General features: G+C 39.2%; 1 protein-coding gene across 1 annotated transcript; it reads right to left on the bottom strand.

Annotated features, from left to right (window-relative positions):
• Positions 1-2312: 2312 nt before the first annotated feature.
• On the bottom strand, positions 2313-3745 carry LOC146544761 (endogenous retrovirus group FC1 Env polyprotein-like). Its single transcript, XM_085221373.1, is given in 2 exon segments — positions 2313-3023; positions 3025-3745. Coding segments are annotated over 2 exon segments (1374 nt in total). The 5' UTR covers positions 3703-3745; the 3' UTR covers positions 2313-2327.
• Between the last annotated feature and the right edge of the window lie 14651 nt (positions 3746-18396).

Raw genomic sequence — 18396 nt, 5'->3', positions numbered from 1 at the left:
CCCGTGCGCGCGCCCCGGGCCCGGGAGCAGGAACTCGTGGAGCCTCCTCCGCCGCCCGGGCCCAGCCAGAGCCGAGCAGTGCGCAGCGGCGGTGGGAGGGAGAAAGGAGAGGCTGAAGCGAGGCTCTTCTAAGGGGACAGGGCTTATTGCGAGCGCCTGCCCTGGGCTGAACCAAGTCGGGCGCTGCGGCGGGGAGAGAGCCGTGTGCGCTAAATCAGCCGCTCCGCGCGGGGAGGAGGAGCCGCGCTCCGGAACGGAGGTGGTGTCTGTGCGCAGCGTGCGCGGGCCGGATAAGGGCGGCTGCGGTTAAATCGCCTGCCCTGAGAGGGCTCTGGGAGTTGCGGGGCCGGCGCACCCAGCAGCTCTGCGAGCGATAAAGCGGGGGCGGCTGTTTCCGGGACCTGCCCGGCTGGGCTCGTTCCCTTCACGTCCCATCTCGGGAGCAAGCTCGGAGGAGGAAGGCAGCTGACAGGAGCACCAGGGTGTGCGAGTTCCCCTTCCCGCACGGCACCTCGGGGTCCGCGCCGGGCTGGGTGTGAGGCTGCCCACAGGGTCTTGCGCTGCCCCCGTGCATGAGGCTGAGGGTCAGCATAGCTTCTTCACACCATATAGCGTGTAGCATGCTGCTAACGTGGTGATAACGCAGGCTTCGGGGTGTAAACAAGGCCTCTGAGGATCTGTCACAACGTCCAGCACCGCTGTTAATTGCATAGAACAAAAGCTTGCAGCGTGAGACCCTGAAGTGACTGCCAGCAGTTTTGTTGTTTCTGAGAAACAACATGAGCGCCAACAGCCTGATTTGGGCGTCTGGATTCCTTCAGGAAACAAAAGGGAAGCAAGCAGATGGAAGATACTTTCCAAACTATTCATTCTTTATGCAGGATTTATAGGAGAAGCACAAAGTTTGGGAAAAAATGATGTTCTGTAAAGTTAAAGAAGTATCTTATGGGCTTTTCAAAGGGATTGTCCCACTCCGCTCTGCCTGGTGCAGCCTCATTTCAAGCGCTGAGTGCAGGTATGGGCACCACAATATCAGAGCTATTAGAGGGCAGCCAAAGGAGTGCTGTAGGGCTGTGGAGATGGGAAAGGATCTGAGGGCAATGTGTATGAGGAGCAGTTGAGGTCCCTGGGAGTGCTCAGCGCAGAGCAGAGGAGCTGAGGGGAGCCTGATGGCGGCTGCAGCCCCTCCCAAGGAGCGGAGGGGCAGTGCTGAGCTCTGCTGTGTGTGATAGCGACAGGGGATGGGCGGGGGAGGATTAGGGGTAGGTTCTGCACCTAGTGTTGGGACCCTAGAGCAGACACCCAAGGGCAGTGGTCATGGCTCTAAGCTGCCAGAGTTCGAGAGTGTGTGGACAAAGCTCTCAGAGGACTTGGACTCAATGATCCTAGTGCGTCCATTTCAACTCAGGATAATCTATGATTCTGTGGTCTTCTTTCACTGATACAACTCCCTGGAAACTGAAATAGTTTGAGTTTTTGCACACTGCAGTTGTAACATGTTGGAAATCTCCAAATAATTTATCAGGATGGTATCTGATAAAGCAGATTTTATTCGCAATTGCAATGGCGGGCCTCCTGCAAGCAGGAGAGCATCCAGAAAACAGTGTTACATCTTTTTATCTCCTGTTGCCCGACGCTTATCTCTTTCTCTCCCCAAGTTCCTCATTGGCCGAGTACTTTAAGTTCACAATCTTCTCGACGCTTCACTAAACATACAAACACTGGACAAACATAAACCTTCACTGGCTAAGCGTAAACCTCCAATTAATTAATTAGTTTCTGACCCTTCCTCTACCCTTGGTCATTGTTTCTGGATATCTGCTTGTCCTCCTTTGCACAGAGATAAGCTTGGAAAGAGAACAGAAAGGAGTATCTTGATGCCTGCCTGTCGCATCCCAACCTTCCCGGAGAGTGAGACAGTCCGGCCTTGTGTAGAGGCCCTAGCTTCTTTGATGTTTGTTAAATCTGTTTTTCTTTTGCTGGGAGTTTCTTATCCTAACAGAACAACCCTACAATATGTTTTCTGATCCCTAACACTATACCCACATTCTTTGGAACATTTAACAACCATTGCAGTTTTGCAAGAAAGAATTAATCACATCATTCAGCAATTGTGTTTCTAAAACGTGCTGCTAACATACACAGTATTTCTACTTTTTTAGATCAACTATTTCTAAGGATAAGTTACAGAATACAAATACATTGTGTTTTACTTCTTCAAACCAGTTGTCCCTTTTAATATCTAATGCAGAAACAATATTCCATTCCCACAGTTCCGCCCCCCCCCCCCTTTTTTTTTGTACAATGTTGATTTTTGTAATTCTTTTCTAGACTCCAACTTTAAAAATATCTTCTTCTTCCTCACTTTCTTCATTCTCCATTTCTTCTAATACCATCATTTTATCCTGGTATGGCGGTGGCTCTATTCTTGTTTGCTTCAGTAGTGCTGTCTTGATTAATCGTTGTACCAGTCCCTTCACACGGGGAATAATACAGCAACTTATGGCCGTCAGTACTCCTGCTACTACAATCAAAGAAGTAAATATGGGCACAATCATCCCCTTCCATTTGCCAAACCAGGACTCCAACCATACAGTGATAGAAGTATCTTTTCCTGAATTTTCTGCCAATTCATCAGCAAGAATGGTAAGCCCTTGCAATGCTTTGGTTATTGTATCATCTGGGGCTGTGTTATTGGGGATGAAGGTGCAACAGAGGGTGCCCAGCATAACACATACACCCCCTTTTTCTGCTAATATCATATCTAGAGCAATCCTGTTTTCCCAGACCATCCTACTTGTAGTATCCAATTGTTCCGTAATTCCCTTTTTTGTCTCCTTTGTGTAGTTTATAAATCTCTGTTGATTGTAGTAGATGTAGTTAATCCAATCTATGTTTTTGTTAACTGTCACCCACCAGAACAGTGACTTGAACCCTGCAGCATTTTGGTTTCTCACCATAAGTTCATCAGGGACACCTCTAGGCACTCCAATTGAATCTATATATATTGCATCATCAAATGAGACCCCCTAAGCCCCTTTTATTCCTTCTGGGTGTGTGTGACATCCGCCTTTCAAATGCCAGGGTGAATGATATAGCTAGTTGAACAAGCGCACAGGTACCTCCCCAATTAGATAGGAGAGTGGACCATAAGATCTTCCCGCCACAATACCACCAGAGATCTGCTCTAGGGATTCCCAATCTTGAATAGTTCCCTGCTGAATCTTCCATAACATTCAAAGTCTCACTGCATAGGAAGAAATTCCCTATAAGCCTGGTAGCCCTTACACCTTGCCTTGAGAGGCAAGCTGTATGGTTACCTATGGCTGTGGAAAATGCAGGAGGGACTTTGGCATCCACCTCTGGCATTGGAGGGAACAATAAAGAGAGCAATTTACAGGCTTCATTTTCCCAGGTGGTTCTCTCCTGGTACAGCGCAACCATGCATTGCATCCCCTGGGGATCCTTGATCCACCCCAGTGGAAAGGGTACCACCTGGGCTACAGGCCATCCTGGTGCACAAGCATAGCAATTGCTATAGTTGAGACTCTGGACGATATACTTAATCCATTCTACCCACATATTCACATCTCCATATCCTGTCTCAATTTCAAACATTTGTCTGAGATCCTTTATTTCTGCAACTGTTACAACCTCAGAGTTTTTAACAAGATTTTCCACTCTTTTCCCTATCTTGGACATTCTGAATAGGATCAGGAAGTGAATCCCATACAGCTATCCTGAATCTGGCTACTGGATCTTTTCCGCGTATGTCTATTCTAAGGCCAAAAGTGATGTTAACAAGACTGTCAGCCTTGTTAATCGTTATTGCCACTGGATTACATTGTAATTGGCCATTGGCAGTCTGGTTGGACAACCCCTTTAAACATACTGATCCGATCTTTCAATGTGTGTGCCCACGAGGCATCAAATATCCCAGGTGTGTATGTCCAGCCTTCGTAAGAAGTTGTCCACCATACATTATTCCACCCATTACAAGGGGATCCCCTATTCATACCTAGTTCAGGACATAGGTATTTATTTTCATTACTCAGTTGTCTTTGAGTACTTAGGCTCCCACAGGCTATCAAATGGCAGGCATCAAATGTGACAGTCTGAGGTATTTCTTTTCTTGTCACATTCACCCAAATCTTAACAGGGTACCCCCCCTATCCCCTCTATAAGTCATCCTTTTTCCAAGCAATCAATTGACTATGACATTCCTTGGAGTGGATTATTATCAGGACCAAAACTACTAATTAGTCCCTCCCCATCATCATTGTCAAATCCTAAATCTCTAAATAGTTACTATAGTGAAGAATAGGATACCCTGCTACAAAACATATTAAAAAAAAGGAAATTCCCTTTGAGTACCTTAATTCTGTACAGACTAAACAACTCCCCACTAATACTATCAAGGAGACAATACAGATTAGCTTATGATAACTTTTACAATTTCTTTCTGATTTTCATCTTTAGAGGATCTTCCATGCCAACATCTTCCCATGTTTCAGGGTTAGTGGAGGATTTTACCCAAGTGTAGTGAGTCCAACCTTCTTGGCTGTCCTGACAGCTGTTTCAGTTGTGAAGTACTTGGAATGGTCCTTCCCAGTCTACTGCAGTTTTTTCTCTTTCCAGGTCTGGATCAGGACCCAGTCCCCAGCCTGGAATGGATGAATCGGAAATTCCAGAGGCGGTGTTTGTGCTAACAGTCCTTGGATCCTGAAGGACAATAATGAGGAAGACAATCTGAGTATATAGTTTTTGATCTTTAGTTTCAAACTGCGGTATCTCGTTTTTCTTTCCTAAATGTGGTAACCCAACCAACATTTCATATGGAGAAACCCCCACATCTTTTCTTGGTGCTGCCAGAATTTGGAGAAGTACCAGAGGCAAGCACTTGGTCCAGGGGAGTCGAGTCTGTAGGACCAACTTAGTCAGGTGTTTCTTTATTATCTGATTCATTCATTCTAATAAGTCTTGCCAGAGTAACAGTTTTGGAGAACCTGGCATGTACAAGGATTTATGTATTCCCACTTGTTTTCTCAGCCTATATTTAATTGATCCCAAAAGGTTAGCTTTCTCTTGTTGGGCATTAGCTCCTACTACTGTTGCAAAATCATCTATAGGTGGTAAAAGGCACCCGTATCTACCAGAAAATAAACCTCTTTATCTTGCTCCCCGAGCTGCAATTTAACCAGTGAATCTACTAGGGTAAACTTCCCAGATTCCCATTCAACTTCTGCAATCAGAGATGTTCCCTCCTGCTCAGCTTGGTACACCTTTCCTGCCAATGTCTCATTTCCCTGCAGTTTGCACACTGCTTTTGATCCACTGGGGGCTGAACTCTCCTTGAGCCCTTCCAGGTCCTACTCTAGTGCAGCAGCTATTATTCTTCCCAATTTTTTTTTTTTTTTTTCCATAACCATCCCTATTTCTATATATTCTCCAAGCCCCTACAGGGCCCAACTTCTCTTCTGTATTCCTTTCCCACTCTTGTGCAGCTGCCCATCTAATCATGCCTTTCTTCTCTAGTAAGCAACACATTCACAATAAACATCATTTCCATCTATGACTAGAAATCAGGCTCTATAAATTCATCTAATTGTTCTGCTACTCTTATAGGATCCTCAATTAAGGGATTCATTTCCTTCTTGAAATTCCTAACATTTCTGCTAGTAAAAAGGGGGAGGTATCAGCATACCCTATTTCCCCTAGGCCTGAAGTATTAGTAAGGTTAGTATTAGAGAAAGAAAAATTCTCCAGGTCACATCTTCATCATTCCAATTCCCTCAGTAATTAAGAATCTAGGATCCTGCAGATCAGCAGCATGGCCACTCCCTGCCTCTGCAGAGACTGCTGCTGCTTGCATTGCTTTACAAATTTAAGGGGGAGAAGTTATCTAAGGGATCCCATTTATGATCTTTTTGATTCTCTCCTTTCTCCTTTGAACTTCTACTCTTTTTTGTGAGGAACTGTTTTACTTCTTTTTTGCACCCATTAAGCAGCATAAGCCAGTTCTGTTTCAGAGAAAGGAGCTTACTATTTACATACAAATTCAAAGTCTGACAGACCCAATCTCTGTCAGACCCACATTTTGGTCAAAATGTTTTTCCATGTAGTGGCTCTCTAGGCTATGTCTGTACACGATATTTAAACATCTTTTTCCTGTTCTTGTCCCTAGTTTTGGGATTATTTTTCCAGTTCTGAAGCTTATTTCCCAAAGGATCTCTAGGCACAATTTCGGGGACCCTTTTCTCCTGTTCTTGGTAGCTCCTATTACCCATCCCTCCAGAATGCTACCATGAACTACCCAGCTCACAGGTTACTACACCCCGATTGTCAGATTTTTGGGCCCAGTCCCTCTGGAGTACTACACCCTGATCTCTTGGATTAATAGGGTGTACTGCTGACACTTCATCAAGTGCACAGGTACTGTACACCAACAGCTCCCTCCCGAGACTCTTCCTTTTATCACCACCACAGTCACTTCATCTGTCTCTGGCCGTGCCCCTCGCGGGACAACAGAACCATAAAGTGGAACTCCACACTCGCTTCACACTAAAGTGCGTCTCAGTCACACACACTCAAGAGTCTCAATCAACCCCCAAGGCAAGAATTAAATTCCCTTACCTTGGTCCGTGCACGAAGTTACTGGTCGCAAAGGCCAACACCCGTGCCTACCTGCTGGTTGGCTTTCACAAAGCCTGTCCTTTATATAACAGTCTCGATTTCCTATCGGCCGTCCCAAGGAGTCACCTCATCATCCAGACAGGACTACTAAAATCAACACCTATCCTGTCCAGGGCAGCAGGGGAGACCCCCAAGAGGCGATAATGATTCCAGACGAGCACCCAAATAGTTGGAAATATCCAAATAATTTGTCAGGGTGGTATCTCTGATAAAGCAGATTTTATTGGCAATTGCAATGGCGGGCCTCCTGCAAGCAGGAGAGCATCCAGAAAACAGTGTTACATCTTTTTATCTCCTGTTGCCCGACGCTTATCTCTTTCTCTCCTAGTTCCTCATTGGCCAAGTACTTTAAGTTCACAATCTTCTCGACGCTTCACTAAACATACAAACACTGGACAAACATAAATCTTCACTGGCTAAGCGTAAACCTCCAATTAATTAATTAGTTTCTGACCCTTCCTCTACCCTTGGTCATTGTTTCTGGATGTCTGGTTGTCCTCCCTTGCATAGAGATAAGCTTGGAAAGAGAACAGAAAGGAGTATCTTGATGCCTGCCTGTCGCATCCCAACCTTCCCGGAGAGTGAGACAGTCCGGCCTTGTGTAGAGGCCCTAGCTTCTTTGATGTTTGTTAAATCTGTTTTTCTTTTGCTGGGAGTTTCTTATCCTAACAGAACAACCCTACAGTGTGTTTTCTGATCCCTAACACTATACCCACATTCTTTGGAACATTTAACAACCATTGCAGTTTTGCAAGAAAGAATTAATCACATCATTCAGCAATTGTGTTTCTAAAACGTGCTGCTAACATACACAGTATTTCTACTTTTTTAGATCAACTATTTCTAAGGAAAGTTACAGAATACAAATACATTGTGTTTTATTTCTTCAAACCAGTTGCCCTTTTTAATATCTGATGCAGAAGCAACATTCCATTCCCACAAACAGGAGGTTCAATCTACAGACTGACAAGGTTCATCATGAGCAAAGTTTTGAGGTTTTCAGATGTACAGAATTCAATAAGTACTTTTTTATGTTTTACTTTCATGAACTAAAGATTGTATTCAAGGAAAGCTACAGTTTTGTATCTGTTCTGGGCCCCAAATTAGGTTCTAACTTTCTCAAACATACTACTTTTATAATCCTTCATAGTGTGCTAGTAAGTTCCACCTATCTTTCCCACTTTTTTTTTTTTTTTTATCTGATGTAGAGCAGTCTAATTGACTAAAAATAGACTTAAAATGCCAGTACACTTAGGCAGCAGTAATTTTAATGGGTAAAAAAAATGCGCCAGGGAGGTTTTCATTGGATGCAGCATTGCATTCTCAGCAGCACAAGAGAAATGAAGGAAACAGCACCATTTGTATCTCTTTGTGTGCATATGCTATTAATTTCTCTGCTTCTGCGATTCTCCTCTTCTCAGGCTTTGCTTGTTGGTCATGTTAATAACCTGATGCTGACATTTCATTAAAACTATGAGCATTATTATTTCAAAATAATCTACATGTATAAAAATATATAGTGCTTCCTTCTTGCTTTATGAAGTATGAAAAGTGTGTAGTGGCTTGAGACAGTACTCTGTATACAAGCTGTGGTCTTCTCTGACTTGCTTTCTCATTGTTTCAAAAGAAGCTTTGTGGTACATTTGTCTCACCCTGTGTAACAGTGACATTCCAAGGATTATTCTCTCTTAAAAAGGCATTTGATACCCTTACAAAAGCAAAATGTCACAAATTCATTAATGTTACAATTTTGGTTTTAAATGTCTTGTAAAACCTCAAGATTCTTCAACTTTGTGAATTTTTCCAGTTTTAGGGTTAATAGGTAATAAAAGTATATGCATAATGTTTGTAATCCATACATGGAAAAGTCACTGAAAACATTTAAATTATACTTAAGAGCTATGCTTGTTAAGAATCACAAAAAGTATAAGCATAGCTTTCTTCATTTTGCATATAGTGACCTTATTTTTTTTCTATTGTGCTGCGGCCAGTAAAGATTATAGTTTCTATTATACAGTGCTGAAGGCCTGGGAAGAATGAATGTTGCTTCAATTGCTTTTATGCCTTAAAGCTCTGCTCTTTAGGGTTTGGAATACATAAGCCTTATCAAAACATAAATCAACCAAAGTTTGACCTTTACAAATAAGTCTGCATGAAGATTTATTTAAAATACAATATAGAAGTCATTTGTACGCAGTATTCTTGGTAGTCATTTATGAGTCCATTGAAAGTATTATTACTGTGTCTCCTTGGCTGTATTTCTGCATTTTGTTTTCCTTACAAACTCAGGACGTTATGGAAAAGTCAGATTCATAATTGACATCTACAAAATAGATTCCAACATACACTGATTTTATTCTTAAATGTTTTTAGATATTTTCTGACACGGTTGAACAATTGGTATATTTAATAGGCGTGGATTTTGGATTTTTTTTTTTTTTTCCAAAATCTAGGTTATAAAAGATGAGTGTCCACTGCATGGAGTTATCTTGTCTCTTCAGTGAATTTAAGAAGTTTGAGATCCAGACAGTCATTAGTGTATCAGCTGAAATCTGTGGTGGGCTGGATCAGAGGGAAATGACTGGGATATACCCAATACACAAATGTCTGAAATCAACATGAAGTACAGAAGTTACTGTAAGGACAGAAGCAGCAGGGATCACCAGACTTACAATGTCATTGTGAGTAGAGAACTTGGGACCTAGGGAATCAGTGTTTTGTGCCCTGCTCAATTTCAGAAACCCAAACCAACCACAAGACCTGCTCTTGTGCATTCTTTTTGTAGCTTCAGGCACACTGGGTAGTGCAAAACTACAGCTACGTAACTTAGCTGGAACAGCTGGAAAGTTTTAGGTTTTGGTCCTTCTTCCCAACAGTATTCAGACATAACCAATGGCTTTTCAATGCACAATATTGGCTCCTGTTCCAGAACAATAAACACTCCCTGTAACAACTGAATGTCTGCACTGTTGGCACACTGTCAGAGTCTCCTCATATTTCTCTTTCTGATTCCATAGTTGTTACAATCTGAAAGTAGATTGCATGTTATTATCCAAAAGTAGTGTATTTATATATATATTTATGTAAAATGTATCTTAAACATATGAAATTATCTTACTTATATGGCAAATAAGGGACGGGGTTTTCTTCCAATGGTAATATATATTTTTTGGCATTATGCTGGAAGTAGAATCCTATGTTAATCATTCTTACTGCATATTTCTAAAGTTTCTAGTTTTAGAATAGTTAGGGGTATTGGGTACAGTACCTTCCAGTTATCTACTCTTTCATATCTCCTCCATCTATCTGAGGTATGCATATACTTCTTCATATTTGAGGTATGAAATGTAGTTTCTACTGTTATGTACACTATATCTGTCACAATAACACTCTATCTAGTCTGTGATCCCTGATGCCTAACAAGAATTTGCTGATTGATTGCTCAAAAATGATTCAGTTTTTTAAGCAGCTTTGTGGAGAAATTAAAAAATGACAAATTGCAAAGACCTGATTCCAGTTCATAAAAATCAATAAAGCTGTTTGGCTCTGCACTTAGACAATATTAGTTTCTTTACCTAGAAATTTAGAAATAAAATGAGAATCTTTTTCCTGTGTCTGACCAAAAGAAGTTAATCCAAAAGTTGTACTTGTAGAGGATGAATGAAGGACTCAGTGGGGTAAAAAACATTGATTTTCATCTACGGTTCCATAAAGTGTAGGTTCCCCTATGTACAAGCATCTTCTGATCTTCTGAGAGTACATTTCAATACCATGATGGTTTCTTTTTTTCAGATCTGTTATTCATCCTTGAGGCACTGGGGAACTAACAATACATTTATTACTTTTTTCATGTAAGCATAGAGTTTTGTGTGCCAAATCCCAAAAATCAATGAAAACAACTTGTGAAAGTGTTCTTTCTGGTGGGCTATCTCTTTGCATCGTAGAACATAAGACTTTGTGAAAATAAATTATTTACAAAGCAGTACATACCCTCTACCCATTTGCTTTTTTTAAAATCTGTTACTGCAAAGTCTACTCTAAACTCAGAAAAACAAATTTTACATGAATGTGTTTGAGATGCAGACAAAGCATATAGTATCCTTTTATCAAGTGCTATTTTCACACTGGTAGTAGTGTGAAATTTACTAATATGAATTCACTTCTCTTAAAATTGTAGCAGAAAAATTTTGATCTTCTCTTTGATGTCCTTGCCTCATGCAGGATTGCTGATTGCTGTTCTGAAGTCTGCACTTCTATCTTAGAAGCAGGGCCCAGATTGGGTGAGGTTGGGAGCAGATAATTAGCTAGTTGGGTGTTGCTTAAACGTCTGATAAGTCAGGTAATGGCAAATGAGGGACTCTACCTATAGTTTATGGAAGTAAGTGGTATACAACAGAAGAGTGGGAGTGTGTAACAGGCCAATGTGGAGCTGTAGGAAGGAAGGAAATAATACTGTCCAGAATGCATGAGGTATAAGAAGGCATTTAAGTAAGGGAACAGGAATAGTTTGTTTTATTAAATTCATATTTCAGTAGCTAGAATTTGTGTTTGTTTCTTTTATCCCCAGTAAACGGACAATGAATTTTGGAAAAATAAATTCAGACTATGGAAAATAATGTCAGTGTTGCTCTCTGTAGAAGCAAGATCAATGTTGAGTGCATGTGTATTCACTGACCAAATTCCTGTACATCTTCATAATAACTTTAATTCGGTAGCCAAGTTCAAATTATCTTCAAACACTGTTAAATTCCTACAAACTTGGAGAAAATAGATGGCAGATAATAATAGAAACTTTCTGAAGATGTCTTTTAGAAGGGCTACAGATAAAAAGGAAAATCTGCATCCTTGAATTGCACATTATTAAACACTGAAGAACAGGGAGCAGAGAGAGAAAGAAATGTTAAACAGGAAGCCATCCAGAATAAAAATTTGGATAATTTTTGAGTCTTCATTTATATTTGTCTGTAATAGAAAGCCATTGTGACTACTTTGGCACAGTAAGCACAATATGATCTCTCAGATTGTTTTCTGGGGGGTGGGTGGTTGCTTTTTTCTTTTCTTTCCCCAGAGGTTAAGTGATCCTTTAGTTAAAAAGATTGAGAAATATAGTGAGCTGAGGACCACAGTCACAAAATCAAGCTTCTGTTTGTTGTAAAAAATAAATAAATACAAATATGAATATAAATATATATATGTGCTTTTTCCTTTATTGAGCTCTTTAAATAGCAGAACCAAAAATTCTCAGGTGAGCATAATTTGTGATCATCTACTGTGAGTGCATTACTTAAGCGAACCATCAGTTTGAGCTGCAAGTTTCCTGATCCTTTCCTGAGCACTAATCAGAAAAACTAAGAAATCCAAATCTTCAGCTCTGGTATTTTCTGAGACTTAAACATCTATTTTGTTCTTTGAACATTACAGTGGTTTTTATATGTTCATGGTTCTTTCAGAGCTGAATTCTCTCTCTTCTTTTGATATAAAACTTGCATGTTGCATTTCTGTACAGAACTTTTGTTAAGACTTTCTTTTCTTCTAAGGAAAATCTCCAGTTTTCTCCAGTCCTGCCTCTCTGACCTTTCTTGGATTCTTAACTTCAAGTCATTTTTTCCTCAGGTTCTCCTTTTGTTTCTGAAAACCATCTCTTCTTTTCCTGAACTGGAGATAAGACTTAGGCCAACATACAGTACATATGTCAGTAAATAAAATACCCCTGGGTTCCAGTGTGTTCTAATATGACAGCTTTGATATTTTGGTGGGGTTTTGTTATTGCCACTTGTTTGTTTTATCAGATACTTGCAGTGTAGTACTGTTATTTTTCTTTATGTGTAATTCCAATGTTTAAGGTACGTGCATTTTAATTTTAAGGCAATACACATCTATGGTAGAACACAGTAATCTTGGTGAACCCATAGCTATTTAAACTGCTAATAAAAATAGACTAGAGAATGTTTAACTTAGAAATTTCTATACCCCTTTAAGCTTTCCTATTATTCTCAGTTTTCCTGCAGCTGCTAGATATTGTCCCCAGATTGTAATTAAAGGTTCACTAGCAATTTGTGCACGTTTCATATTTTAAAATGAGATCTAAAATTTATACTCATGTATACTTGATTTGCTATTTAAAATCTTTTAGACTCAAAGGGAATAAGAATATTTATGAATGGTTATTTTTAACACTTATGACTTATACAGGAGTGTTTCAACCATTTAAATATTAACATGGAAAAACACTTGCTTATTCACCGTAGAAATCAATGTACTGTTGCTCTTTAAAAGCATTTAAAATGAATTTTAGTTTTACTTTCACATTCTGCATTTTCAGTTTAAAATGTTGAATTTTTTAGCACAAATCTGACATGTGGACAAAAGACACATTTGAAATAAAGGAGTTCTTCACTGTTTTTATCTTTTGCATTCGCCTGGATGACACCAGTGGCTTTGGACAGACAGCCTGTTGTATGATCACTAAAATATTGGCAATGTCACAAGTAAAATGGAAAATGGCTTTAAACTGGAAGAGTGTGGATTTAGGTTAGATATCAGGAAGAAAGTCTTTATTGTGAGGGTGGTGAGACACTGGAACAAGGCTGTGGATGCCCCCTCCCTGGAAGCATTCAAGGCCAGGCTATATGGGGCTGTGAGCAACCTGGCCTGGAGGGAGGTGACCCTGCCTATAGCAGGAGGTTGGGACTAGATGATCTTAAAGATCCCTTCCAGCCCAAATCACTCTATGATTCTGTGATTCAGTGAATTCCAAGTACTGTTTCCTGTTGTAATCTCAGATATTTTTGATGACGTGGCCGAAAGTGAGTTCCAAATGAAAGCCCATGAATATTTGCTTAGAAAATCCGAATTAATCCATAGTTCTTTCTCTGTGTGATGCAAGATTTCATAGGCAAGACTTTCTTCAGAATTTTCAAGAGTATAGATTCTTATATTCTAAAGTATTTGGAGAACATATGGGAGATAACCTCAAATAGATTTGTTTTGTTGTGTGTTTAAAGGACATTTTAATAAGAACTGCGTGGATTGCAAAAGTGGTGTGAGATACTTTGTACAGAAAGACTACTTTATGAATACAGGCTTAGGGTTGGTTTTTATTTTCAGAGAACAGTACTACTCACCACTGTCTTCCCTTCATGGGCTGATTGGTAGGAGAAAAACTGACACAAAGTTGAAAAGAGAAAAGTGGGAGAAGATGGATCATTTGGAATAACAGAAATCTGTAAGGTTTCTGTCCATACACAGTATTATTATTGTAGGCAATGAATCATGAAATGTAGCTGGTGCACAGTTCTTTTAAAGATTTTTTTTCCAAATTACATGCAATTTGTTAACTTTTACTGGCAATAATGAGTTTCCAGCGGTGTTTCTTAATACAAACTATCAGTTAATCAACAGTTTATTTGAAAGTGCTTCAACATTCTATCTATGTGTAATAATATTACAAAGTTGGTTAGGAAGGCCAATGTCCCCATGGTACAGGTTTTCTTATGAGTGAAATGAAAAACTACGTGTGGGGGGGAGAGGGTTAACTTGTATTTCTCAAATGTAAAAGTCTTGTTTTTTCCTCTCCTTCCCAGGATGTATCACATTAACTTTGATAATGAACACGCTAGTCCACATGTTTTCAGGGAAACCACAGACCAAGTTTGTTGATTTGTTTTGCGGTACAGGATTTTCATATCTATTTTATAAAAAATAGTCTGGAAAAAAGAAAAGAAATAATGAAAGTGTAACTCAGTGAAACAAAAAAGATAAAATATTCATGTATCAATCAAGTGAGAACTCATCTAATTTTGGACAGTACAGTTTTTTAATGGTTACTTGCCTTGAACTTGAGTGATTTTTAAACACTCAGGAAGGTTAAAGGCCAGCCATAGTTTGAAAGGGAAACAGAAAGAAGAGCAGAAGGAAGTGGAGATATTTAAGCATAAGTAATATCCTTCTAAGGCAGAGATGATCCAAACTTATTCTGAAAAATTTGTTCATAGCAAGCAACTGTTTGGGCTTTCTGCAAAGCTGTAGAAATCTCTTATTGTTCAATTACATTAGCATTTTGGTATAACTGAACCAGATGTCTTTCCTAAGACACTGTACACGGTAGTGGTCTACACACTAGGACTTGCTGTTTCAACGCTATTACTTTGCTTTTTTCAAGATCTGTATTTGCTGCACTTCCAGTGGTCAAATAACTAGCATAAAGGTTGGAAAATAGTGGTAAGATGTGGTAATTGCATCTTTACTCTGGATTACTTTGTAATGGAGATGAAAGGGCATTATGTTTTATAAAACAAAGCTTGAAAATACAGATTTAGTGTAAAAGTTAAAAATTGAGTATATTTTAAAAGATTCTAGTTTCACTGTTATTTTTAATATACTGAAATACCTGAAAATAAATAATTGATAACAATACTGAGATGTAAGCAACTTTTTGTTGTTATGATCAACATAAGGATGCTAGATAAGCTCTAATCAGGAAAACAAAATCAACTTATCTTTCTGAAAGCATTTTGTAATCATTAGTTAGAGGAGTTGACTCCTTGTCCCAAGATTATCAGTTATTAAAATCTCTTCTAGTCTTCAACATTGTCAGTTTTTCAGTTATTTAAGGGCTGTCTCTTGCGCTGCTGGCCTGGAAGGCCTTTGTGAGTTTAATATATTTTTTTCTGCATGGTTTAATACAAAATGTGTCATTTAAAATTCCTTTTGTTGTTGTTGTGCTGGATTTTGTTGTTGTTTTACTTTTCTTTTATATATCTTTGCTGTTCACATATTTGTCAAAGTTCATTTAGACAGTAAGCACAAGAAATATGATAAATACATTGGTTTTGAATGGGAGTGAGACACATGCTGAAAGCAGCTTATTAATTTTATGTAGCTTGCAGCTTGGAAGAAAGCAGGAACGAGATATTGTATTAATATGGCAAAAAGCAATCCTAATTGTTTTTCTTACTATTGGTAATAATAACTCATATCTTTATATAGGCTACTAAACACATGTATGTAGGAAGTAGCCATTCTTTACCATTGTCTTTAGAAGACAAAAAGCATTTCAGATTTTGTTCTGCTGCTTAAGTTTAATCTTGACAAGGGGTCTTCTTTCCACAGAGCAAGTTTTTCTTCTGCTGACCAATAGTTTGGCTATTATCTAGTCTTCTTTCTGAGATAGGATCCCTTCATTGTTGAATGTTTTTTTTTTTTTTTTATATTAACATTGTAATAGCCTGCCTGACAATGGAGAGTGGGCGGATATTAATGTATAAATGGGCAGCATGAATGTATAAAAAAGCTGTAACTTCCATTAAGCTGGTGGATTTCATCAGTAACAGAGAACTGATAGATTATTTTCTGAAATTTTGGCACGTTATGCTTAGATTCATAAGTCACTGTTACAGAAAGAGAAGCCATTGAGCTGAGAATGAGCATCATTTTCCTTAGCCAAGGAGAAACTACTCCCAACATATCTAGATAAAATATGGCTTCATCTGCCCTACACTTAATCTTTAAAAATCAATCTATTGCAGATAGTATTAACTTTGTAGATGTTAGCAAATACTTCCTAAAATACAGCTTCCCCCCTCCCTCCCCCTCAAGTTCAGATATGGTACTTAAAATAAATGCAATGCTGTCTTCAAACAAAATTTCTGTACAGTTGGACATTCTGTGTTGACTTCAGAATACCAAGAGATTATGTTATTTTATTTTCTTAGGCTTATAGCAGCTTTTGATATTGGTCTGTATATTTCTGATTCCTGATTTTGTAAAGACAGACTGGCTGTTTTTCTTTCACTAGAACTCGATCATTGTCCCCATTTTGTCTGCTGTCTGGCTTTGCCAAAATATGTCAACTATTTGCTCTTTTTGTGACTTCAAATAGCATCTGAATAACAATTAGACTTTGTTTTCCATCACCTTCAGTAAGTGATAGAACTCTTTTGGGATACTTGCATTTCCAAAAGGTTTTCTTGATTTTTCTTTACGTTTATCTTGTGTATTTTGTAAGTGCCCAGACTGATGTGTTTTGAAAGAGTTTTTAATAATCATCATTCTCAATAACGTGCTTGGTGCTGTGCTCAAAACTAATCTGAATTGTTGCACTTCAGAAGATGTGTACTAATTGGAAAAAGTCCAGTGCAAATCAGCAGATTTTATCAGGCATCCAGAAAATGTGGTCTACAAGGAAAGACTACATTTAGGTTCCTTAGCACAATCAAAGAGCAAACAGTTTTTTTTATGGCATTCTTAGGTGATAATTGGACTAACTCGTGATGGAGGGGGGAGTAAGAGAACACTACGTTATTGGTAAGATTTTTCTGGGAAATAAATCTTTTGAAAAGAATCTTCTGATGGAAATGCTGGACTAGGCCGTGAGAAATGTGTGTTCAGTTTTCATCTCTTTTGCCAAGGCAGCCTTGGGAAATCACTTTGTTCTTTGATCCGCTAGCACAAACGTGTTAATATTTTTCCACTCAGTGTTGTTTATAGGGTTTAAACCAATTAGGACTTTGGCACTGAAAACAGAACTCTAGCGTGCTTGAAGCTTTTCATTCTAAAATTGCTTCAAGCAAACCTTGTTCAGCCTCTGATTCTTCAAAATGTCTGAATTCACCTATGATTTGATTCCAAGGTTTTCTAGTTTGCTGGTTTTCTGTCTGTCTGTTGCTCAGAATTGTCTCAGTTGGAACAAGTTAGTGACTAGGTCTTGCTTAAACTCAGCAGCAGGAACTGATGCAACACCAAGTTGCTTCTTGTCATTCCGCGTCACTCTGTACGTATATAAGAAGTCCAGAGGCCTAAAATCTGTTGGCTGCAGGGCTTGTTTTCATCTGAGTTCCAGTGTCTCAGTCCTGCAAGTTCATGCCTTAAAGTTATGCTGGTTAGAATATTTCATTAGCCTGGATTGTTCAGCAGCCAGCCAAAACTATTTCAGCTGTTTTACTGTTGAATATAAAGAAGGGTTCTGGCAGAGGAGACCAAGACCAAGGTCTTCTCCCTGTGGAGGGCTTTAATTGATAAGTTAATGCAGTTGTTGGCATCTATACCTTGGAGCAGCCTCTAGATTCTGATTAGCTATAGATACCTTTTCCAGCACTGAATTACCCACTTTTGCTTCTGCAAAATGTAGATATGCACTATGCTTAGCATTTGCTTTTGATCAGCAGTATCTGTCTCTTTGCTCAGTGTACACGATCCATTTTGAGTTGTTTGAGCAGTCCAGACAGTGCATGGGAAGAAGAAAAAATCTTAATGTTAGCACATCCAGTGAGGTGGCCGTGGTCCTGGCAGTCTTCCAGTATTTAGTCCTTTGATTGAGTATTCTGACAGTGGGTGAAGGACCTCATTATCTTGATTAGGAGCTACAGATATTGCAGTTCAAATTAAAATATATCTACATACTGTAAGTAAAATCAAGGAGCAGAACACTCCTTGTAAGAGCTCCTATATTTTATTGGTTATCACTTCGTTATAATACTGGTGAATAATATTTTGTAAGTATGTTTTGTCTGTAGCATTACTGATAGGGAGCTGTGCTGTTGTTTTTATTCTCAAAGAAAACAAAGCCTAGAATTAAAAAATATATTGCAATACTTTAAATCTGCTAGAAAGCAGAGAGCTTGGTCTACTTTGTCTTCTATCAGTATCTGAAATGATACATTCCACATATTGTCCAGCTCAACATGTAAACAAAAGCAACACCTT

This window comes from Meleagris gallopavo, chromosome 3, assembly GCF_905368555.1.
Source record: "Meleagris gallopavo chromosome 3, MGAL_WU_HG_1.1, whole genome shotgun sequence".
Lineage (NCBI taxonomy): Eukaryota > Metazoa > Chordata > Aves > Galliformes > Phasianidae > Meleagris > Meleagris gallopavo.
Note: the sequence above shows the minus strand (reverse complement) of the source record. Positions and strands in the feature narration are given on the sequence as shown.